At 37.7% G+C, this 26,188-nt stretch overlaps 1 protein-coding gene across 7 annotated transcripts in view; it reads right to left on the reverse strand.

Annotated features, from left to right (window-relative positions):
- Positions 1-253: 253 nt before the first annotated feature.
- KLHL13 (kelch like family member 13) overlaps positions 254-26,188 on the reverse strand; it is a 76,973-nt gene continuing 51,038 nt past the window's right edge. For all 7 annotated transcript variants that reach the window (XM_071569113.1, XM_071569115.1, XM_071569111.1 and 4 more), the window contains 6 exons: positions 20,235-20,376; positions 18,185-18,317; positions 17,743-17,939; positions 10,710-11,505; positions 3,747-3,860; positions 254-1,802 (listed from right to left, as the gene is read on the reverse strand). In XM_071569113.1, coding sequence (XP_071425214.1) covers positions 1,315-1,802; positions 3,747-3,860; positions 10,710-11,505; positions 17,743-17,939; positions 18,185-18,317; positions 20,235-20,376 — 1,870 coding nt within the window. In that variant the 3' untranslated portion in view covers positions 254-1,314. The remainder of the gene's footprint in view (positions 1,803-3,746; positions 3,861-10,709; positions 11,506-17,742; positions 17,940-18,184; positions 18,318-20,234; positions 20,377-26,188) is intronic.

The raw sequence follows: 26,188 nt of genomic DNA on the forward strand, positions 1-26,188 counted from the left end.
ACACATAAGCAGTAGTTCTCCAAGGAAAAAAACATTAAGACTGGTTTTTCATCAGTCCTTAACAATAAAATGAACACATCAGACCAAAATAGTTTCTTAAAAGTAGGTCAAAAATACCCATTCATGATCACTTCTGCATTGGTTTCCTAGCAAATTCATCTACCCACACGGATATACGTAATGCGTATCCTGGAGACAGTGAGGCAGAGGAAGAAAACCAAATACATTAATGAGGTAGCTTAGACTGGGTAACTGCAGTTAAAAGTTTTATTGAACAAAAGAAGGTCAAACGTGGTAGTCCAAGTTCACTGAGCAAAAGCAGCTGTCTCGCTGAAGCTGCATTTTGTGCTAAATAACCTTATTAACTGAGACTATACAGAGGACACATTATGCAAGTTATCTCAACAGCAAAGGAGAAAAGGTAGAATAAACTTGATCTGATGGAACAATTTGGTCAAATTCAGTGGCTTATGTTACTGTTTCTAGCCCTTAACCAGCTATATTCAGTACAGGAATACAACAGAGTACACAACTGCACTGAACTCCCGTTTGTTAATAGTGTTTGCTTCCATGCAAGCGGAAGCCAATTCCTGAAAAAAACCCAAATTAAAAAATGCAAAGATATTTAAAATGTTTTATTTGAAGCATCATTCAACTGACTCAGGAAAAACACTCGATATATGTTATAAAAAACTCCCAGCCTCTACAAGGTCTGCTTCTTGTACAGTGCTTAATATTTTTAAATTATTTTATTTTTCCCCTCTGCCTAAGAAACTTCATATGCTCTGAAAGCACCCACAAAGTCAGGTGGGTAACCAGATATGTCAGAAATACTCTGTGAAAAGAGGGAGGTAGCTCAGGCCCCTTGGCAGCCTTCAGACAGTTCACATTGATGTGGTCTACCTCCCGTGGTAATCTGCAGTCAAAAATGAACAGAAAAAGGATTTCAACTATGAAATTTAGTGAAAGGAGATGTTCAATACAAAAATCTTCAAATTTGACTCATTGGGCTCCCAAATGTAAGCTATAAGGTACCTCACACCCAATACACAACATTAATAACGTACCTAGTTCATACATTTTATAGACAATACCCTCTCATTTGTTAAACATTTGGCTCGGGCGAGTACATCTTTTTTGTTAACCACTTGACAAACATTCTAGGCCAAACAAACAGCACAAATAATGTCATTTTTTCCAGTAATTGTATGAAATGCTGTAGGCTAAGCCTAACAGAAACTACTGAGGAAAAATAACAGACTCCATGATGCAGTGCAAAGGTGTTACTACAACATCATAAGTCAAGGGATGGTTCTAAGGTGCTGAAAGAGGAGATTCTCTAGACGGTGACCCCGTATTGTCCTCCGGTGGGAAAACAGTGAGAGTGCAGGCTCGAATGCCACCAAGGGATTCTGGAAGGTCAAATACTTTATGCCACTCATCTTTTTCTGGATCATATTTCTGAACTATTTCCACCATGCACCGATTATTCCAAGAATATCCTCCAACAACATAGATTTTATTTTCAAAGACAGCAACCCCAACATCACTTTGCCCACGTAACATGGCGGCAATTGGAGTCCACTGGTCTAGAGTTGGTGAGTAATATTCACAGCTTAGAACATCGTCATAATCACTTGTTCCTCTAAAGTGATTTCCACCAATAACATACAGCTTGTCTCCTACAGTACACATGCAATGCAGACCTCTGACTGTCGTCATTGGAGCTTTCTGAGTCCATTTGTCTGTGTCAGGGTCAAAACACATAAGTTCCTTTTGGAAAGTATCATGGGTAATTCCCCCTAGAGAAACAAAACACATGTTAGAATAGTGCTCACCTTAATAAGCATTAAATAACAAAAAATTACTGAAATAATTCCATCTTCCTTAACACTTCTTCACTCTAGCTTAATTACTATCACAGATTTACTCCATTCCAAATGACATTTGTTCCTTTAAAAGTGAACACAGGCAGAAGCCAAGTCTCAGCACTTTCTTACACATGATTGATACTGGCAGATTAAAGAACAAAAAATTGTTACCTATGCTTCTGTTTGGCAAAATTATCTTTGCTTACATTCATTCAGTTTGCCGTTTCTCATCATCAAGAAAACAGCAAATCATTTCCCTTTCAAATTTTAGTAATTTTAGCAGAAATTTCATCAGAAAATATCTTTTTCATCAACATCAAGCAAAGAGAAAGAGGATGTAGATTTCAAATATGCTTTCTGTTAACAGATGTCTGTGATTCCCTCTACATTTACATCCTCCACAGTTCTCTGCAAAAGCATGTGGAGAAAAACTTCAGGGAGAGTCACAAGATAATTTCCTGTTACTGGATGAAACATCTCACCTTTCCACAAGGTCATTAGCCAGGTCACAAAGCAGTCACACCAATTTCAGACACTGTAGGTGTATTAGATATGGTTTAAAACCATAATGCAACTGTATATGATGTCTAAAAAATACACAGAGAACACAATGCTACTGAGCAACCTTTTGCTGGGCTAACCATATCACATGGAGTTATCACACCTGGATTATTAGCAGACAGAGATGGTATGGTGTCTACAGTACTTAATTATTCAGCTGGATGGTAAGAACTAAATACAGAAAAAATAAGACTATCCAGCCCTGATCCCTAATGACACCTTTAGCAGTGGGAGTTTGTCAAAAAGAACAGGCTCTAATGACAAGGAAAGCAATCTTCACATTTTCAACCCCAAGTGTTTGTAGACAACAAAAAGAAAAGAAAGATCTGTGAGAAATACACAGCAGAGAACATATACATGTGTCACCTTCAGTAAAACAAGCAAAACAGGTGAAGAAGTACTGATAGCAGCACTGCAATTAGAGGCTTAATTGGAGTGCTCATAGAAAAGAAGAAGTTGTACTTTACAGTAAATTTTACAATAAATCCCTCCCAGTCTACAGGCACAAGGCCCCCTAATTCAAGATATCCAAAGGACCAAGCTGCTCCAATACATTCCACAACACATTCCCCCAACAGTTCTTGTCAGCTAAGCAACCTTGTCCCACCTCCTGCCTTGAATTTCAGCTTTGCTCTTATGAGAATATACCCTAAAATTTCAGTAGGACAATATACATAAGTCTGTGGTCTCTGTAGTGATCACTGACTGATAGATTCTTCTTTAGAAATTGAGCAGGTACCATATCATCAGACAACCTATTGCCCCAGTTTGGGAAAAAATGGAATGAAACCATAACCTGACATATAGGACTGAGCATATTCCAAATCAAAGATCAGTGAAAGCACAGGCATCATCCACATACTGTGATTAACATGAGAAATTATTTTCCATTAGCTCTATGAAGTAAATGTTCTTCTTTAAAGTAGTAAAATTTTCAATGCTTTCCAAAGTGTACAGAGGATGTGTTCAATTACATTGCTGCATTATAGGATTATTATATATAATAGATATAATATTACAATAATATCGTATTTAATTATTTTACTAAATAAAAGTGTATATGTGGTGTTGCTATGAAAAACTGTATTCTGATAATTAAAGTGCATAAATGGTTTGGAATTCAGAACTGTCAGTTACTAAGTAAATGCATATTATCATCTACACTGATTTTGTCACAGCCTGCAATACATGTTATTTGACTCTCTTATACCACAGCAAACCTACTGCAACCACAGACTAATTTTTACTGTCTCCCACTGAAACAGAAAAAGTTAGATACACAATTTTATCAGAGATATCATAGGAATTATTTACCTGAAATATACATTAATCCCCCATACACGGTTCCAGCATGACCATAGTGGGGTTCATTCATTTTTGCGACATAGCTCCATTCATTCATTCTGGGATTGTAACATTCCACAGTGGCTGTTGGAAACAAACGAGAACATAAAAGTGTTGAGGCCAGCGTGGTATTTTGGTGTTGAGTACAGTGCAGTGGCAGAAAGTCTAAACCAACAAGAAACACTGTCCAGCTGAGAAAGTCTCAAGGGAATTATTGAGCTTTATCAGAGAATCACAGAATGGTTGGGGTTGGAAGGGATCTCTGGAGAACATCCAGTCCAACCCCCTGCTAAAACAGGGTCACTCAGACCAGGCTGCACAAGATCGTGCCCAGCTGGGCTTTGAACATTTCCAGAGAAGGAGATTCCACATCATCTCTGGGCAGCCTTTTCCAGTGCTCTGTCACCCTCACAGTAAAGAACTTTTGCCTTCTATTCAGATGGAACTTTCTGTGTAACAGTTCGTGCCCACTGCCCCTTGTCCTGTCATTGTGCACCATTGAAAAGAATCTGCTCCCATTCTCTTGATACGTGTCCTTCAGGTATTTATGTGCATTAGTAAGATCCCTTTCAGTCTTCTCTCCTCTGGGCTGAACAGGCCCAGCTCTCTCAGCCTTTCCTTGTAAGAGAGATGTTCCAGTCCACTCAACTTTACAGCCCTCTGACAGACCCTCTCCTGGAGTTCCTTGTCATTCTTGTACTGCAGGGCCCAGAAATGGACACAGCACTCCAGGTGTGGCCTCACCGGGGCTGAGTAGAGGAGCAGGATCACCTCCCTCAACCTGATGAAGAATTCACACCCTTCTTAATCCACTCCAGGATACCAATGGCATTCTTGTCCCCCAGGGCACACTGCTGGCTCATGGACACCTTTTTGTCCATCAGGGACCCTCAGGTCCTTCTCCAGAGACCTGTTTTCCAGCAGATCAGTCCCCAGTCTGTGCTGGTGTCTGGGGTTATTCCTTTCCAGCTGCAGGACCCTGTAGTTGCTTTTGCTGAACTTCATTAGGCTCCTCTACAGCCTGTGCTGGCCTTGCTGAATGTCAGCACATTCCGTAAGTGTACCAGTCACTCCTCAGGTTTGTACCATCAGCAAACTTGCTGAGAGTACACTCTGTCCCTTGTTGACTAATTTTCTATTGTCTTGCAATGTTTTATTGAGTACTTGCACAGCAACATACAGCACAGCATATGGAAGTCACTAAATCAAACAATTTACAAAAGCCAAGCTTTAAAAAATCACAAGATGAAACATCCCTGAATCTGGAAAGGAAAGAAGCAATGCCTATGTCAATACACAGCTCTGTTTATGCAGTTTTCTTTGTGAATTGGAATGTTCAAATGATCAAAGGAATTATCAGACCAGAAATTACAGAGGACAGTACTAAGTTAAAAAGAAACCCAGTGCCCAGGAGTCCTTGCAGAATGCATTGCTGAGAAGGAATCCTCTTTTCCAAGTAGGATGGGAGAGATGCAGGCTGCAGGAAGAAGGCTGTGCAATAAGAACAGAGAATACAAATAGAAAACAGATTCAATAATGGATACGGGCAAGCTGTAGGGATTGGCAGCTTGAATAGTACAGTATGATCAGGAGGGGCATGAGATCCTCAAAAGTTCTGTAATATAATGACCTTATGATGCACAGAGCAATTCTCAATAACTAAGTTATCTTAAAGACAAATTAAATCTCATTTTAAATAATTAAAATTAAGAGATTCTAATGCTTGTTTCAGAATGCTTAATCTCTGAAAGATTTTCAGAGATTTAAGAGAGATTTTAATGAACAATTCACACAAAAATTCAATCTGTCTTCAAATGTGGCTTTTTATTTGCTCTAGAACATGGCTTTTATTGAATCAAGGGTAGAAAATCTGAGCCAGCCCTATGGAATCAGTGATGGTAATTTAATAGTTTAGGATTACACATCAACTGAAAGAAACAAAAAAAATTTAGAACCTGAGAAACTTACCATTTTAAAGGCAGAATCCAGTTACTGTTAGTCTGAGCCTGCAGAATTAGCAGTACTGGCCAGGCCAGTAAAGAGCACCAAACAGGAGCACTTACACAACGATTAAAAGGCACCTCACCCTAACTCCAAGCTGTCCTAAAAAGATCCTTTGCCTGGATTATGATAATGAACATATCAGAAGTTCTACTGTAAAAGATAAGTCTACTGCCACCTTGACACCACTTGCAGTATTTGCCCAATCTCCAAATAAATCCATCCTTGCTCTAGTAAAAACATATTCACCCATTCCAATATTCTTTTCTAAAAAGGAAAGCTCCTTTCTACTCTGCTCTATTTAGCAATCAGAAGGAAAGATGTGTGGAAATTTCAAAACCAGAAAAAAACAGATTTGATGTGCAAGTAATTACGGTTGTCCCAGTTCCACCTTGACAGTAGACCCGACCTGCTGTTCATCATCCTATTTGCTTTCACAGGAAAAACAAAGGCATCCTTTTTTCTACAGCACTTCCACTCTGTGCTGAGGTGAGGAACTTGTATTTCTAACACACAAGGACAGGGAGAGCAGAGTATGTGCAAGGGAATCACAAAGCAAGTGGCACTCAGATGAATGTGACATTCAGCACTGGACAGTTTTACCTCACTCTGCACTATGGACTGCATTTAAGAGAGAAGCCAAAGCCAAAAGATCACGTTAGCAAGAGAAGATAAAACATGCAGAAATTGGTACACATTACTGCCATCACTATCACCACATTGTAAAGTTATTAATTACCTGAAAAGGGATGATGTTCAGTCCAAGATCCCTCACTTCCTGATGTGGCTTCAAAATTCTCTCAAACATTCCCAGTACAGCTAAAAGAACTGTTTGATGGTATTTCAGACAAACTACTCCAACTCAAATCTCACATTTACTGTGCTCTAGAACAAAGTTAATCACTTTCCAGCTGAAAAACCCTACTCTTGTTTGATTGATTGGTGTAGTTGTTTCCCTGTCACCTTGCAAGGTCATTCCATTTCTCTGCACTGAAAAGATACCTCTCTGTGCTGAAAAGAAAAAGCATTCAAAATTCCAGCTATTAAAGGTGTCCATCAATTTAAGAGAGGCATCAGGATGTTCTCTACAAAGTCTCCAGACAGAGCACAGTTCACAAAACACTAAAAAGCTGCTACTTTACTGAACCTAAGTATATATCCTATAAAGCATGAGACTGATGGATTCATTCTTTCAACACCATGAATGATTCAAACTAGGCTTTATTTATGTTTAACAGTAGAAGTTCTGATGTGTTCATTACCATAATCCAGGCAAGACAGGCCTCGTTTTAATAGAATTAAGCAATCTCAAGAAGACACAAAGCTTTGGCAGTCCCAAGGGATGCTCAGCCCGCACTCATTTTATAGTGCCATCTGTGATGCTATTTGAGAAGTATACAGATATTTAGCACTTCTCTGTCAGTAGCTTCTAACGTGTCTTGAGGTTTATTACAGCAGCACTTAGCAACTGTGTGATGTCCCAAAACCCAGGATCTTAATTTTGTTACATAATTTCTATAATACAGCTGGTTTCTGTACAACTCAAAGCTGATTTGGTTAAAGAGTCCTGACTAATTTTTTCCCCAATATAGAAAGGAACCACTTCAATATAAGCCCCTGAATGAGAGGTCCTCCAGTTTACCTTTTGGTCTGGTATTCACAGTACTACTCAGTAACAGCCCAACTGGGTAATGATTCACATATTCTTAATCAATAACATTTAAAATATATTTATATATATAAAATATAGATTTACAGGAGAAGTTTTTACATAAACAAAGAGGGTTCAGTATCACAGAGGGCACCTAGAAAATAAATGCCTTCCAACTTGACGGGCAGAGGGTCAGAAGAACATGTAACTATCCTGCCCTGGACTAAAAGTCTTCTCTTTCTGTCTTCACTGCAGCATGATGATGACAGTATCAATGAATTTGTGGATTAGTCACAATTCAACATCCCCTAAAGGTGCTTAGTCAAAGCCGATACATAAAAATCTCAGACTCCATTCAAGCCTATCAACAGCAGAGCTTGAAACATCTGGAAAATACCTAAATGACTGAAGTTTTCTAGTCCTTACAGGCATAGCTTCTGCCATCAAGCACCACAACTGAACTCTTAAAATGAGCTACAAAAATCTACTGTCTGAGAAAACAGTCTCCACTGCTCTACACAACAGCCCAGCTGGAAATTACCAATGTGCTCTGATTCATGAGTACCTCAGTGAGCCACACCTGGCTTTCCCTTTGTCTCCTTTTCCAAAAGGTCTTGTCTTTTGCACACCTGCCTTCTCCAGGCTGGGCTCCCCCTCCTGCCAGAGTGTTGTTCTCCCTCCCTTCTGGGAGTACCTTTAGCAGGTGCCTGCTTGGCCATTTAAGGAGAACCATCCAGAATTACATACAATCCTGCCAGGAGCAGTGCACGCTTCTGCACAGCCCTAAGTTGTCACAGGGCTGAAAAATAGGAATTGTCATTCAGGAAGTTTCAAGGATACATTTACCCCATTCCAAAGCACATACCACATACATGGACATTCAATTGTCCTTACCAATGAACCAAACCTTTCTCAGTGACATGCACTGGTCAAACACTGAGGTGTGTACTGTTGAGGTAAAAAGTGGCATTTACAAGGTTCTAGGAAGATGAAACATCTGAAAACTGTTTTGACAAGGCTTGAGAGAAAGCCTCAAAAAGTAGACTTTTTATTCCAGTGAATGTCAGGGAAAAAAAAAAGAAATTCATTTTAGCAACTTTAATCCTTTGGCCTTTTTCCATAAGAGCTGATCCTCCAGAAAGCTGAATTCTGGTTTTTGGAATTTTTCGTCTCTAACAACAGATTGAAATTAGTTTGAACCCAGGGGCAACTCCTTTAATACCTGTCCAACACACGTTTGACCTTCTTCTATGAAATGCCTGAGAGTTTTTCTCATCTGAAGAGAATGGGAAGTTTAAGCTGGATTTCATCTTTCAGCTGTCATGAAAGAAACATGAAAATGAAAAGTGACTTGCCTCACAATTAACAAGAAAAGAAACTGAAGCCCCAAATCAAAGCATCAGACAGCTATAATATTTAGCATTTAGAGTGCTCTTCCTCCAGAATGATCCAATGACATTTTTCAGGTCTGTGTAGAAATCACTGCAGCATTTTAATGATATCTTTACAGAAGAATTTTAGATAGATGATAAATTTTGTATTTTAATTAAAGCTGTGGAAGAGTTGAGGTCAGCAGAATGGTACTGCTTGATCTAATTTAAGGGAACGCTGCACTTAAAGGTAGCTGCACACACAGGTTGCACTGGCTTAGTGACAGCATTATTTCATATTGATTTGGTTTGACTTGCAACTTTTACCCTGACTTTCTTATAACCCTGCTCTGTTGAGACGGTACAGTGCACAAGGTCAGCAATCTGATTATCTGCTATTAATTCACACCACTAGAAAATAGCTCATCAAAGCTATTTATCAGTTTTTCTGATACTCAAGATAAATGTCAATACATGTTAGTTTGTACGTTTGGTCTTTTATAGGACATTAAGCTTGTTTAGAATGTATTTTCAGATAAACAGAGTGACTTGTAGGCAAAACTCTGAGAGCCTCAGGATCTGCATCAGAAAATGGCTGTCTAGGGAAAACAAGTTACTGCAAAACAGTTTCCCATCTTTTCTGGAAAAAGGAGGCATTTTTGAATGTTCCGTTTCATCAAATAATAGAATGGATTTTAAACTTCTAGTGAAGCCAGCCCAGTTTTATATGGTGGAAGCAATGCACTAAACGTTTCCTAAGAAAGCTTGCAATATTATCATAAAAAAAATGTGTGTATGTAAATAACTGAGATGCATTAATTAAAAAAAAATCACAGATCCTGCAGTAGAAATTAGGTTTGGTATTGTTTAAATTAAAAATGTTTCTTATTGAACATAAAGATATCTCTGCATTTCCAAAAAGCAAATCTTATCAGCAAGAGATACTGCCAGAAAGACTTGACAAGACACAGAATATTGGACTGAAAGCAGCAAACAAAATAATGAAATGTTATATCTGGTTGAGATACATATTATGCTAAATTATTCCAAGCATAATCACTGCAACATTTCAATTTTAAAGCACAGACAAATGTACAATTGAGTGTTCTCCCCCAGACTTGGCTAACTAACCACTATGGCTTTGCACAATGCAGTGGATTAATACAGGTCACCCTCTGCAGACTTTCACTAAATTAAAAGTTACCATGTATTTGTTCTTTGTTTGCAACCATCTCATTTCCTGTAAATTGGTTTTTTTCTAAGTCAAGTTAAATGAATTATCATTTGCAAGGGGAAAGAAAAAGAGAAGGCACAGGAGAGCCATTCATACAAGTAAGTTAACTATGTACTCAGAAAATATAAGATATTGAATAATTAAAAAGCCCAGAACGTCAGAATAAATGAATCTTATTGATCTGTGAGTGAAATAAATCACTACCATTAGTTCACTTAAAAAAAACAGCAGCAAAAAACCTGTTAACATTTCAATACTATTGCAGCAAATTTGTGTCTTTTAAAATGTAATCTTCATTCAATACCGAGTTTCAGTTAGTCATGTATCCCTTAACGACGGCTTTTGTTTATCAGCTGAAGTAATCATGATTTTTTTTTTTGTACTTGCATTTACATATCCCCACACACACATATGTGCTTACTGCACATCTGACGGTAAGGGCAAAGACATTGGATGTGATGCACCAGTACACAAGATAAATGCAATTTGGATTTTTTGTTGGAATCCCTTCTCAACTTAACTTCTAATACTATCCAGACAAATTTCCCACTGCATTTGCAGCATTTCCAGAAAGAAGCAGCAAGCCAGTGACTTCAACTTGCTTCCTCTCCACCCATTCCCAGGGCAGTACAGTATTTCAAAGCCTAAAACACAGAGCAAGAGGCTCCAAAACTCACCTAATTCACCAGCTGCATTTCGACCACCAACCGCATACAAATGTCCTTTGAGGGCACTTAGGTGGAAGAAGGTTCGCTTCTCATTTAAAGATGCGACTTGCATCCACTTGTTGTAGCGAGGATCAAACCTAAACACCGTGTCAACCGCTGTCTTTCCTTTCGTGTCGTAATTGCTCTGGCCCCCAACCACGTAAAGGAAGTTTCCGATGACGGCGATGCCGTGCTGGTACCTCGGTGCATCCATGGGAGCCAAGGACTTCCACTCGTGGGCCTTCTCGTCGTACATCCGTAATTCCTTGCTGACAACCAGCTGCTGCCTCAGCACTCCCCCCAGGGTCACCAGGTGTGTGCTGTCCGACCGGATGGCCGTTCGCTCCGACTGCATGACCGGCTGCATGTACGGCATCATCTGGTAATTGCTGGCTTCCAAAAGCAAGTTGACACAGGTGTTGTCAGTTCTCATGAAGTCCACTGTTTGAACATAGTTAATGAGATCATTGGGTGTCATAAGTGGGAACCTGATGTTCTTCATTAGCTTTGCAGCGTACTCCATCCGGGGCTCCTCGTAGCGCAGCCAGCGACACGCCGCCTTGAAGAGTTCAAGTTCAGTGCAGTGCTTAAGGCTATTACTTGAAAGCACAAAGGCAAGACGTTCAAAGGGGAGTTTCACAAATTCACCAGTACTTAATAATGCAGGGAAGTTCTTCAGGATGAAATTATTAACATATTTATCCACTTCTGTGAGATTGTATGTGTTGGCAATTCGCCCAACCTCAACACAGTTTTCCAACGAAACCTATTAAATAAACAGAAAAAGGAATCAAAACAATTTCTTAATTTGGTGTCTAAATGATAATGTAAAATTTAATGAATACTGTAGAATCAGCAATATTTCGTTTCACAATGCTCAGGGTGATTTACAGATGAGCATATAAATATTCAATGTGATGTATATATTCATGACTGCAAGGGGAAACCCAATTTATTTCTTATTTTGAAGAAAGAAATGAGACAAGTAACAAGCAGATGGCATATTTTATGTCAAATGCATTATACAATGACAATGCATAGCAATTATACAGCATTTCATCCTTGAGAAACTCTGAAAACATCTTTGTAAGAAAGACATGTGGAAAATACAGTCAATGGAGAGGTGATCAGACCAAGGCTACAGAGAGCAATGCAGAAGCCTCACCATTAGACATTTTTTAACAGAATTAAAATTGTACTGGCAAACCAAAGAGAACAGCACAGCTACTCCTCTCATGCCACACATTTCAGACAATTTATTTACAGTGTTCAATCCCATTAATACATTCCTTCAAAACAAACAAAAATGGATCTTTAATAAATCCAGGCTGTGCTTGTACAGACTATGTTCAAAATTAAACACACATCAAAAATAAGACAAAGGAAATGATTTTATTTTTACTTTTCTTTTTTTAAAAAAAGAATGACCCTAGTAGGATTGGCCCCAAAATTACACAACACATTAAATGCTTCAGCATTACGGATCACTGCCAAATTCAATTCAATACTTCAGTGACCCTATCTTGGTAAACATCCATTTCACACTTTTCCTGCATCTACCTTTCTACTATATTTGATGTCACTTGGGATCCAAACCAGAGGGAGGAAGAAATACGTCAAGTATGGAGCGTAACAAAGTGGGGTTTCAGTGAACCCAGACAATTAATTTCAGAAAGCTCTGTGGAACGTATGCAAAGCAAGTCAATCAAATGTTTCTTGCTGAGAATTGCAGCTTTTATGGCATTCTAACCTTATTGCAATCCAAGCTTTATTTACACATGCTTTCTAGTCTCTGTGCCTGTCAGTCCTACTCAATGCCAACCATTTCCATGACTTTGTGATTCTCATTATACTTGTAATGCCAAAAGAATTTAAGCTTCTGAATCTCATGGTTATTTTGAAAAAGATTATAAAGATTGAGGACTATGACCTGACTGCAACCTAAGAATTCAAAATGCTTCAAATGACCTTCTGGTCATGAGAGAGATTACAAGATTTTAATGCTGAATAACTCAATCTGATCATTGCCCTTTAATACCAGACAATTCAAATGTCTAATGAGTACTGAAACAGGAGATCTTCTTAATTCACTAGAAAATGATCTAACTTGCCCTAGAGTTAAGATCTGTGCTCATCCAAAGTCTTCATTCACACATCTTGAAATGCCTCACAAGTTCCAAACCTTACTCTTTATGTCCAGGAACACTAATCCTGTAATCAAGTCCTATCTATAAGATGAATGTGCAGCAGACTGCCAGGAGTTCTATTATGAAACTGTCTGTGCAATGTATACCTGGAAAATATTTTTTTTATTACAAGACAGACCACATTGTTCACAGCAAAATATAATCACACCAACTAGTAATGACGTATAAAACATTCTCTGACTGTTTTTTTGAGTCAGTATGAAATAGGTTGTCCAGAGAAGGTGTGGATTCTCCATCCCTGGAAGTGTTCAAGGCCAGGCTGGATGGGGCTCTGAGCAACCTGGTTCAGTGGAAGGTGTCCCTGCTCATAGCAAGGGGGTTGGAACTAGATAATCTTTAAGCTCCCTTCCAACCCAGGCTATTCTATGATTCTAATTTCTGAATATTTCTTAAGGATGAATCCTAGATGTTTAATTTACATAAATTAATAGCACAATGGAAGTAACAGCACATCATAAATTAAGTAAATCAAACAGAACATTCTTACTTCTAAAATTTTTTCAAGTCATATAAAAAAATAAAGCAATGGAAAAAATCACAAACAGCTTACTGGCAGCATAGCACAAATCTTAATTCTGGGTATACAGTTACTGTACTTAAAAATCCCTTCGGAATACATTTACTGGCATCAAAATACAGAGATGCAGCACTTCCTCAATACCAAGGTAAGCAGGCAGATGCTGCACACAGAAAAGGCATGCCTGAAGTTAAAAGATCAAAGCAAAACCCACACAGGTTCTGTACCATTGGTACATGATGCTCAGGTTGCAATTAAGTATTTGGAGTCATTGCAGACACTCTGCCACTTACCAAGTGCCCAACGTGCATGGAATAATATACTGTCATAATTATGTAACACTGTAAATCTGTGCAATTGATGATATTCCTGGAATTCTTACATCTGAGAAATGCATTGACCTTACACACTGTTAATGACCGAGGAATGTGACACCAGCAGTTTCCAGTCACCCCCTAATTCTCGGAAAATTTACCTTATACTGCCTTCATTAATCCACTGGAACTGCACTGCACTCAGGGTTGAGTTTTTTCATATATGATTGCAAGAACTTCCCATTATGCTTACGAAATTGTGCACTGAATTTGGCTCACCAACAAATTCCACCACTCACCTCATATTAGGCTGTAATATTAAATATTTTCTTAAAGGTTACTTTCTTTGGCAATATTACTCTTAACCTCTATACCATGACCTAGGATAATAATCGGTATACCAAGCTAAATTATATTGCAAAGAATTAACAGTCATAAAAAATATATATTCTAGATATTCTTATATCCTGAGCCAAAAAAATAAAATAATATCCTTCAACAGAATGAAATGCAATAGCTACTTTTACCTAAATATGCAAAACTGGACAGCGTGTAAGTACAATAATGCGATTTAAACATATAAGTATTTAAGTTACTCCAATGTTGATTTAAAAAAAAAAGTTTGACTTATGCTATGGTACTTAGGAGAGGCATGGAAATGGTTCTATATGGAAGTAGTCAGTCAGGAGCTCATCAATAAACAGAAGGAACTGTAACTTCTGGAAATCCCACTGAAGCAAACTGAGGAATGGAAATACCAGATGAAGATATAAGACTGGGTGTACAGTGTATTCAGTAACTAGCAAAAATACTCACATGGAAAGAGCTAAAAGCCATAAACAGTCCAACAGCTAAGCAGCTCCAAAAGGAGCTGAGAATTTCATTCATAAAACTCATTGCAATTGTTCATTACAAAGCAGAAGTTGCAGAAAACACTAAAAAGCTTTTCAAAAAAGGAAGGTCAAGTACAGCACTTACTACAGCCTGAAAATCCCAATGCAAAAGCCAAAGTACTTTCTTGAGAAAGTAGTTCAGTTAATTCTTTGGAATTTTGAAGCAATGACTATCCAAGCTCCCATAAAAACTTAATGGACTATAAAATACTACAGAACTGGACACAGCAAAATGATTGCAAGCATAAGAACCTTGGAGAACAACTCAGGAGAAATAACATGCACAGAATAGCAGCCCTGAAGCCCAGTACCACAAAGCATTTAGGTTCCGAATCTTGTTTTGTTTCAGTGACTGCTGGACATTGAAGCACTTAACACAGTGTTTCAGAGGTTGAAGTTTAAAAGAGCTCACTTATCCCTGAAACCCTCAATTTTTCTGTGGGCTCCCATACAGAAAAGCCCAGAAAAAACAGAAATTTGACCACCCCTACATAACATAAGCAAATTTCTGGTGGCTGGCAGAGCTGGTCCCAGTGTTAAGTCCCATGCTCCCGCAAAACAGATTAACTTGCTCCATTCTCAGATAACCAAGTTCTTTTGACAAGAAAGGACTTCCAAATATTAAGCCCCCAATACTGCACAGTTTGCTAGTTGTTGCACAACTGTAAAGCACAGAATTATGAAAGGAATAACATTCACTTATGCAAATACAGCCAAAACATTAATTTTCAATGTTTTGGAATGTTGTCTTTAATTACAGCATAACACCCCCTCTCCCATTTCCCAGTGATTTTCCCCTGAGCTCTGTAATTTACTTGGACAGGTTTCTCATCTTTCTCCACTTTTACACTGCTCTTACTTTTGCAAAATCACTGCTGTGTGTTCTCTAGCACTCACTACTTTGAAAACATTTCCATGGCTTTTTTATTAATTTTAATGGCTCATTTAGATGTGAATATGTGAGTAGTCCCAGTTTACTGTACAGCTATAAATATTTAAAACCAAGAGTAACAGTAAGACTGAAAACATCTTAGGAACTATTTCAGTGTTTCTTAGAGTCTGTTTGGCTCCAGAGCAAAGATTTTCAGAACAATGGGCTACTTGACAGGAGGGGTGTAAGAGCAGAGCAAATAAAAGAACACTTTCAAGTCAGCTACAACAGAGACCATACTTTGAAGGTCTCACTGTTTTTGTTACATAAATTAAGCTGTTACCTTAAGCTTCTGTTTTTCTATGTAAATATTTCCAAAACCCTCTTATGAATTAAGACAATTACATTATGCCTTACATAAACTGACTTCTATAATCTCTTTAATAATGGACTCCCTAGACAATTCCAAGACAAATAAGCATTTGTCTGTGAATGGCTACATCAGCTCTTGGATGCTGCTCTCAAATCAGACACCTTCAATAGAAATCAGCTCAAGACTTGCTCAGAATATTCATTAAAATTACAGAAATGCTCCTTCAAGAAATGGTGTGAAACTGGGGAGTAATCTTTGTAAAGCTAAGATAAGAAAATTAAAAACGCAAAAAATGTGAACCAACTGTTGTTCCAACAAACTCAAAAGTTTATTTAAAAATTCTTCATACAAGGATGCTGAGGACATAACGAGGCCAACAGCACAACTTCAACTCTGTAATTCCTCTAGAGCTACACCATGAGTGAAATTACATCCCCTCAGACATTGCTGTAAATGAAAGCATTCCAGAAAAAGAAACAAAAAATAAGGAGAATTAATAGTCTTACCAATTCTTACTCGGAACAAGAACAGAATATCAGAAGTGAAGGCACCTTCATAGAACAAGCATTTTAAACAATGAAAAAAATTATTCCAAATAACAATTTTTAATATGATAAAAAGCTCTTTCCCCAAGAAAGCAAAATAAACAAGCAGCTGCCCTACCCAGAAAGGGGAAAGGGCAACATGATGTCCCTGGGGCACATCTCCCATCAAAAAGAGGCTGCTCCAAATCCCTGAGTCAAAACACCAATAAGACCTTTTTCCAGCTTGGTATTTATAATAATGTCAAGCCTGGAAATGCACACTGCATCATTCTGGAAGGTTAAAAACCAATGAGCAACATAAAACAGGTGGTGTACGATTGAAGAGTATTAAGATTAATGAAACATTATTGCAACAATCTCAGAGAAGTGGCCAGTTAGAAAATATTCTCAAATTACAAGTAAAACAATGTATTACAGAGCTGAATGTGTCTAGCTCTTCCTTTATGAAACAGATTGCTGTTATTACCAGCTTGGAGTCCTCTTGTTTGCATAAATCCTGATACATGTTGATTAGGTAAACCACATTTCTAAGCCTGTACTCTGCAGAACAGTAGGAATACCTCGTTATTTCTCATTGCAGACTATGAGAAAGCTGAATTCCAAATAATATTAATTCATGTGGAACACACCAATCTCTCTGCTACAGGTAAAGTGAGATTTCTAGTAAGGTACATAAGCAATCAACGTTGACATTAGAAAGGCTCCAGGAAACATTAAAAATAACACCAAAGTGTGTCTCCAGACAGAACTGCTTTGACAGCACAACTCTCGCAGTGTTGTGGTTGTACAACCCACGGAGTAGATGCTCCTTATGGATTGCAGGACAGGATGGCAAGAACTAGGAAAGGTACTGCAGGATCATATGTGGGTACTGCTCATATGTTGTGTCTAAGTTAGAAAAAAGGTAATTGCACCCACATTCTGAGATGGAACTCTTCTATCTACAGGAATAAAGTGAATGTAACTGAAGCATTACCTAATGAATGCAGCAAGCAGACCAACCCCAGAATGAGTGTAGTCATGCAGTCTGATCCTGAAACATCTAATATAGGAGATGTAAGTAAAAAATTTTAATGTGGTAAAACTCACACTATACATAACACTCAGAAGAAAAAAGATTTTCAAGAAAAATACACACCAAACTTGTTCTCTCTGAATCCAAATTATCAAGAATGGCAAGTTTGAGACTTAACTTTGACTGTTAAAATAGTCATTGTCATTATAAAAAAAAACAACACATACCAAGGCATTAATCATTGTAAATGGGAAACAAGTAGTCTTACCCCAGAGATAAGAAACACTTTACAGAAGTCCAAAACAGGTAAAATCTGCAAAAAACTGGCAGCTTCCAGAGTGTCCTGAAGGTTGTCCATATTAAGGGAAAGTTTTGCAGTATAGATGAAATCAATGATCTTCTTCAGGCCTATTTTGTTCACACCATGAAGCTTAATGCACATTAAATCTTGTTCCTTCATTCCTCCTGAAAAAAATATGCAGGTAAATTTATGCGATCATTTTGACGGGGTTGAAATAATTTCACAAACTTGTACAAAATGAAAACATAATTTTAAATTTTAATTTAAAAATCCATTTACAACAGTAGAGAGAGTTGTTTAGTCCCAAATGTTGTTTGCAGTCCTGGGCTGAATCACACACAGCAGTGAACCTGTGTCTGAGTGTCTAAATGGCAGCAGTTTGGAGACAGCAGCTCTAAAAAACCCCCACCTGTGAACATTGCCTTGAAGTAATCACTGGCAGAAGCCATCATGGCTCTGTGAACAGGAAACACCTCGTCACCATCTCCGGGAACAAGCGTCACATCACAGAGCAAACCTTCCACTCGCAGCTGGTCAAAACCCTGCAAGAACAGCACAGTGCAAAGCATCCAGTTGGTCTGAGAGGACAGGAGGAATCTTTAACTTCCCTCATGTAAATACTTATTTACTTTTATGTACATATGTCCTGTAGTTCCAAAAAGTGACAAAGAAATAATTTGTCATCTTAAAACCATTATCTCTAATATATTCAATTATTATTGTTCATAAAAAACAAGGAGAATAATCACTATTTTCCAGATATGGCTGAAGAATGCAAAGTACACTGCGCCTTAGAAAGTAGCTTTATTCAGATTGTTATTTTCAGGAAGGCATTTCTTTGGTAAGCTTTCACAAAAGCAGTTTTTTCAGGCAGGGATTGATGCCTTTTTTGGACCTACCTTTTCTGGACACATATGCACTCTAGATATAATTCTGTTCCACAGCCTAAGTGGCTGCAAAAGTCTGCAGCCTGAAAGGAAAGCTGTCACATGGTTCCATGATCATCAAATTTGTTACCAAAGGTGGCATGGCAAGAACTGCAAAATAAGGTTCCATTATACATCTGCTCTTCTCTGAATTACATATAATGGCTAACTGTAATAAAAAATAAAGTCATCTAAACCATCCCAAAGTAAGATTTTCCTCTAAAGTTGAGGATACTGGACAATAGGTGAAATAGTCTCCTTTACGTACTGCAGAACAGAAGCTCAAACATAAAACATTTTCCTTCAACCTGGTGTTTTTCTAATACTGGCAAGAACACAAATATTGTCTTTAGCGTTTTAACACTTAAAGAAGTCTTGGCATCAGCCCTCGTACTTTAAAATTTGAGGTATCTTAAAGCAAGGTTGTATGTTTAAAACTTCAAAAGTAAGTAGAAATGAGCATTCAAATTTGTTACACAGAAAAGAACAGAGTGCAAATGAAAAAATGAGTATGGGCTTCAATAAATTGGAAGCCAAAGACAGAATTATATAAAACCAATGTAGTTCAGTTAGTCAAACAATTTGCCTGTAGTTCCTACAAACAAGGCTTTACAACTAGCAGTTCACCAACTGCTCAAATTTGGAAGAAAAAAAGATTAATGAGGAGAAAATGAGCTCTAAACACTCTGCCCAGTGTTCAAACAAGAGAGAACTGTGCACAGACATGGAAGTCTTAGAAGCTAAACAAAAGAAATCACCAGTTTCTGGGAACTAAAAATCAAATTTTTGTCCCCAAACTTATGCAATCTATTTAGGCAGCAAATAAAAAAAATGACAGCTCTCAAAGGAGTCACACCATACAAAACTCATCTGCACTCCTGAGAAAGACCTCATTGCAAACCAAAAGCTACAAAGCTGCTGGATTGACTGTATGGCATGTAAAAGCTCCAGAAGAAACAAGAAGATAAAACTACTATACTCCTAAATTCTTAAAGCTTCAGCAAGGATCATTTTTATCCATTAGAGGAATGTTCTACCACCAGCAGTGCCAGAGTCAGACCCAGCACAGGGTGTTACACCAAACTTGGCAGGGCTCTGCCAGCTTAGGGATGTGAACACGGAGCACAGAGCTCTCCTCGTCACATCCCACAGCAGCTTTCACACAGGACATAATACAAGTGTTTGCCTAACATAATCGTGATTATATTTAAATGAGATTCTTTGATATTGCTGTCACTTCATAATTTAAACAATGTAACCTCTTAGAAATTGAGAGTGGGCAGGGATACGACCCAAGGAAAAGGCCAGGTATTTTTTCACATGCTGTTGCTAAAAGTCAGATCTTTAACTCAGAGGAGATAAAGTCACAAGCTCCACCTGCTTGTGGGCAGTGCCAGGACAGCACAGTAACATGGGGGGGTTGAGGCTTTTTTAGGAAGTACTAGACTTAAAAAGGGCATTGAGTGGAAGCATTGTTTAGAGCAGCCAAAATTGTCAGTACAGATCAATACAGACATCAGAATATTAAATTACCTGTAATACCACAGAACTGTGAGTATTGCTGGTGAAAAATCTTGTGGTTCCTGTCTTCGAAGACTGTAGATGGGCAGAGACGCCCATATCGCTGCTACCAAGAGATACTTTCATATGAGGATCCTCCTCTTCCACCAGAGATCTAAGAAAATTGGAAGAGAGAAACCTTAAGACCAAACTCATTTCCACTCAGTGATCTTTTGTTCTAAACCCAAAGTCTTCTGGGATGAAATGTAACAGCACAGAGGCTAGAGGGAAAAAAAAATCAGCAGGCAACAGAATCAGCCCTTAGTGATTCCCCTCAGCTAATTTTGGCTAGTAAGTTTTTCCTTCTACTCTCCCTGAGTCAGACACTTGGACACTGTGTTATTTCTATGTGGGCTTCCAGTTGTAGGATGCTTGCAGGGGTTTCATCTGGTTTCCAAAATCAAGTATCTTTGCTTTTCCTTGGCAAACTGGTGAAATATTGAAACTCTGAGTGTAATAATAAATTAAGCATTTTCATTCTTATGGCCTGCATTTTCTTGCCCATGCATGAAAATCATAATAGAAAATATACAGTGTAGAGTTTCAAGCTGTAACTTTAAGTTGCCTTTAGAAACACACAACTAGAACTTCTTGAGGACATGATAATCCAGTATTTTGCTACTGCAGGCAACCACTTCATAATTTTAATTTCAGATTTGATTCCCAGCAATTACTGTCCAAATCTAGATAGGAAGGCTAATTTTAGGTAGAACTGTTAAAGAATTACTGCTCTATTATTAGCCCTCTATTTTAATCTTCAGATGTAAATTAGGTTTACATAAAGAGACATACATATGAGAGTCTAACTATCCTAACCTGTAATTATTATACAATGCAAATTAATTTCATCTCCAGAAATATTAACAATAACTAGCTCCTGTAATTTCCATGATCTAATGTGCTACCTATGAGCATGCACTGCAGTATAATGCATATATAAATGATTTTAATTAGCAAACATAATCTATTAATCTACAGATGAAGGCATCTTCATTATTAATAAAGATCCCACATCTCACAAAAGACTCATTTGTCATAATTGCTGCCAAACTCAGACAGAAGAAGTATTCCAAATGTGCAAGTTAAAACATTGGCCTCCAAGCTAGTTTCAGAAATTACTTTAAATAAGCGACAAGAATGTGCTTGAATTCCCCTCATCTTCCCCAATTTTGATTATGTTCACTGTGTAAGGACAAATTTGGAATTTCTGAAAGAGAAGTAATTTTCATTATTTCCTTGTTTAAAAAAATATTTTCCCCACCTTCTTTGGGTACAAAGACCATGTAGAGCAGTTTCTGAAACTCACACGTTACCCTACTGCTGTGCCTTGTTCAAACCCATGAGTACAAAAGGTCAGCTACGAAAACATATTCAGAACAAATTCACCATTCAACAGAGTACATGGGTTTGAAACAGTGAGATTTTATGCACACAGACATAACATTGTAGGAACAAGGGTATGTCTAAAATAGCTGTGACTTCTAATGTATTCAGACAGCTGAATAAACTAATAAAGTGCAGCATGCAAGATTTGTGCTATTTTTGAAACAGAATTATCTCTATTTTATAAAACAAATCCAGAATCATTAAAATAAGTTTACAGGTGTACTTCAGAAAAGTGCTCTCCAAACTATCTTTGGCATCCAACAAACACAACACTGTAACACGGCAGCAAAGGAGTTTGTAGCTCATGACCCAAAATATTTCTGTTCTCTTTGTTCTAGGGTGTTTTAGGTTTGGTGGGTTTTGTTTGTTTTCGTTTTAATACATTCACATCAAGGCAAGAGCCTTACATAATTTCAAAGGACACCCAGTCTCCAAATTTGTACATGTCTTTCTAAGAAGAAATATAAAATAATGTGGGGAGACTTGTAAGCGTGGGTGGGAAGGAACAACAGATTCAACAAGCTCCAATCTGACTATTTGCTCTTGAAGCATCTTCCCGAACTGTCAGATCAGATAGATGTCACATGAAGGAGCTTTTAAAAGACTTCCCCTAAACTCAAAAGAAAACAGAAGATGTACACATCAGTTAAAATCATTAGGAAAATACATACACAAATAAGCCAACCTTCTTGGCTGCTTGCAGTGGGATTTTTACCATGTTTGCCACAACACTACTTGATTTCCTGACAGCCAGCATAATTCACAAGTTTTACAAATGAAGGCAAAGACCTTGACCATGATCCATTTATTCCAGGAATGGCAGGGATCATGGAAACATTCTTCTGAACAGGGCACATTACACACAACATCCCAAGCTCTGCCATAAGAGGTTGGTCTCTACAGCAGACAATGCCTTGTTACAACTGCACAGCCAACAGAGAGGATATAATATATTTTAAAATACTCACAATACTTTAAAGTACACATTGGACATGCCAGGGGTGGCTCTAAGCAATTAATTCCCCTACCTGATTTGCAATAGATAACAACTAGTTGTGTAATACCTAAATCATGTATATCAGCCCAGCAGCTCACAACTTGGAGCTATTCTGTAGAAGAGATATTCACTATTTCTTTTCCACATTTCCTGTTACACATGGACAGGAACTTGCAGATATGAATTAGACTGAAAATTCCACTCTATAAAAATCCACCAGAGTATAAATGTTACAGTTCTAGTCTCAAGCATTAACTTGGCTTTGTATGACTCTGCGAGAAAAAACCAGCAGATCAGCAGATTATATTAATCCTATACTGTTTTTTGGCTTAATATCTAAAAAACTGACAAAAAAATTGTGATGTGTTTGTTTGTGGGGCTTTGAGTATATTTGTTTGTTTTGTCGTTGCTAAAAAACCCACTTTTTTACCTACAGCTTAACAGTTTTGGAGGGTCAAGTACCTTCTCCCCTTTTGCAGAAAGTGACATTCAGGAGCTGCGTCTGGCAGAAGTTCCAACACAAATCAGCAACAAGACCTGGTGACAGCGCCCTGATCCCCTGAACTGCAGTTCTGTGGCATTCACCAAGAGGGACAGAGCACTCCCAGAGCAACCAGCAATTATGACTTTATCACTGGCTCTGCACCAGCTGCAGCATTTATCTTTACACAACAAGAGGAACTTTCCTTTCTTTGTCTTACAAAGTGCAACTGCAACAGCTCTTAGACTCTATACTAACAGAAACACATGGAGAGTAGAACCCAAGCACTGTATGATACACTATAATTTAAAATTACCCTGCAAAAAAATTTCAAAGTATTCAGAAAATAATTTCTGCTGGGGGATGGTCTATAAAGTGAATATTCAGAAATAACTCTGCCATTCATAGCCAGAACAGCCAGGAAACACACCTAATGTCCAACCAAATTCCCAACAAAACCACAGTAAGTACATCTATCTTCTTTGGACACTTACCAAAGGCATTATTTACATTCATTAACATAGGTCTGCCAAGCACGATAATTAACTCAATAATAATTAATGTAAACATATTGATTTTTTACTTTATTGTAGGTATAGTGTATCACAATTAAGCATACTACCTAAAGTTAATTCACTTTCTAATTAATTCTATTGTTCTGATCAATAGGAATCATTAAACAAGAAGTGCAGCAGTAACCAGAGTTAAAAAAAAAAAAACTAAGTTAAAACTACAGTAACATGTAGTGGGAATTCGCAACGAGCTGCTCTGAATGTGGAAATTATCACCACCTTCAACAGACAGGCTTGGTCTGGAGAGGTTGAACATTATAGTGGTAGGAACAAGGGCATGTTGGAGTTGAGTGTGAAATGAATATTAACACAGCAACAGGAGGGCAGAGGAGCTGCAACCTCTGGGAAGCAGCAGCTCACAGTTCAGAGAAAGGCACCAGAGGTTAATTACTTGCCATCACAAGTAAGTTGAATCAGAATTTTCTTTCTAACCTTATGTTGATTCTTTCAAGAACAGCACAGTTTTTCCCTTAAGGCTGTAACCAACGTGCTCTTCACACAACTCTAAGTTAATCCTCCAAGTACTTCCAACTAGTACTTTTGCAGCAATGAAATATGGAGTGTGCATTATATGGATATTATTATGCTTTAACTTTCCAGCAAATACTGATAAATTTAACTGTCTGGAGTTACAACATGATTCAAAATGGCAAATTGCTTTCTAAAGCATTTAGCAAATATTAACCTGTTAAAACCGTTCAGAGGCATCCAGGTGACCCATGATAAGAAAAAATCTGTGGAAACTGTGACAAATGTTATTCTCAACTAGAATATTCATATTATGGAGTTGCCATTTTATATAGAGCTCAGTGGCATAAATGAAATAAAACAATATTCTGTTACGATGTTTTGTTCAGAAGTAGTTGAGCTTATTCTGATGCAGCAGAAAGAAGGCAACTAAGAATATTATTAAGGATTTGTTCATTTACATTAGTAAAGTATTCAACTGTTACACAGGGTCTTTGAAAATAAAGTAAGGAGATCAGCCTACAGCTACAGATATTTTAGAGTGCATGTTCTCCATTTATTTAAAACCCACAGTCTTTACATAACTCAGTAAAAGCTTGCCAAAGCCATATTGGCCAGACAGTGAATTCTTAATTTGAGGAACCTCAACAGCTCATTTTTGAAAGAACTATAACCTTATTTTTCCTCTCAAATTACTGTTCAATGAACCATGACCACAAGTGTTCTGGTCACTGGTAAAGGGCTTCTTCAGCAATTACCCCTGGCATGCACCAGGACTCTGGTATTTATCAGGTAACAAAGAACAAGATTTCAATTTTATATTAAGATATTCTTATTACAAGCCAAATCTTTATGATTTTATGACTTATCCAAAATATCTGGTACATTACAGGGCTTTCCCTTACATGCAGCTATGCATGTAATTTGCTAATGAACCTATTAATGAAAAGGCCAGTAAAATACAAAACCCCTTTCATTTACTCTTAAATATAGGATAATTTTTTATTTGTATGCATAATCTGCCAAAGAGTATGTTAGTAAGTTTAGTCTGCCAAAAAGTAAGTATTGACTATTTTACTGTCTTCCAATTATGAACAGATGTTCCAACTTTGTGAGTAATGAATTTAGGAATTCCCCAACAAATTACACTGGAGCCACCTTGGAGCTCAATAAGCACAACTGATATGGCAGCACTTTAAAAAAGAAAATCTCATTATAGTTCTATTAAGAAATTCAAATATTAATATAATGTATATAAACAAATTACACTATTGCAGTATTTCAAATTTCTTCCATTCTGTATCTTCTACTTATAAAATTTCAGGAAATCCTTTATTCTGGCAAGGAAGTTACTTTTACACTTGTCCTCCCCTGAAATAACATCTCTTCCTTTTATTACTATCTTTTAACAGAAGTTTCTAACTTAATTCTTCTATGGTATCATCAACCCAGTAAAACTAAACCAGTTTTATCATTTGTTAATGACTTATTACAAAAATACAGCAGAAAGGTCTATAGGTAAAGCAATTTTAAATTTTATAAGAGATACATAACGCCAGTTAGAAGAGAAAACAAAGAGAAAAGGTCATTTTTGTTCCAATAGGTTGACAGAGCAAGTTAATTCCTCCCAACAGTCCAACCAGTACGTTCAAACTCCAGTTCTTGCTGTGGGGTCACACAGGTACCAACACAGACTGACGCCCCAGATCTGAGTGCAGGATGAAATAGAACAGCACTGGAAGGCAGGACCTAAACCTCTCAGCATGGATCCCCTCTATGGGATCCCACACACAGCACACCAGGAGTGGGAATCAAGCCTTTTTTCCCCCCTTTATTATTATGACCAGCTGACCCATGCTATCAGCTTCAGATGTCACTGTTTTTACTGGACAGTTTAAAGACCATATTTTTAATAGATGAACTGGAGGTTGCAAATGTAATTAAAAACACTTTGCATTTATCAGGTTACTGAATTCCTTAAAAATGTCATTTAATGCTGTTCACTTGAAAGGGGCCATCACAA

The sequence above is a fragment of the Pithys albifrons genome, chromosome 14 (genome assembly GCF_047495875.1).
Source record: "Pithys albifrons albifrons isolate INPA30051 chromosome 14, PitAlb_v1, whole genome shotgun sequence".
NCBI lineage: Eukaryota > Metazoa > Chordata > Aves > Passeriformes > Thamnophilidae > Pithys > Pithys albifrons.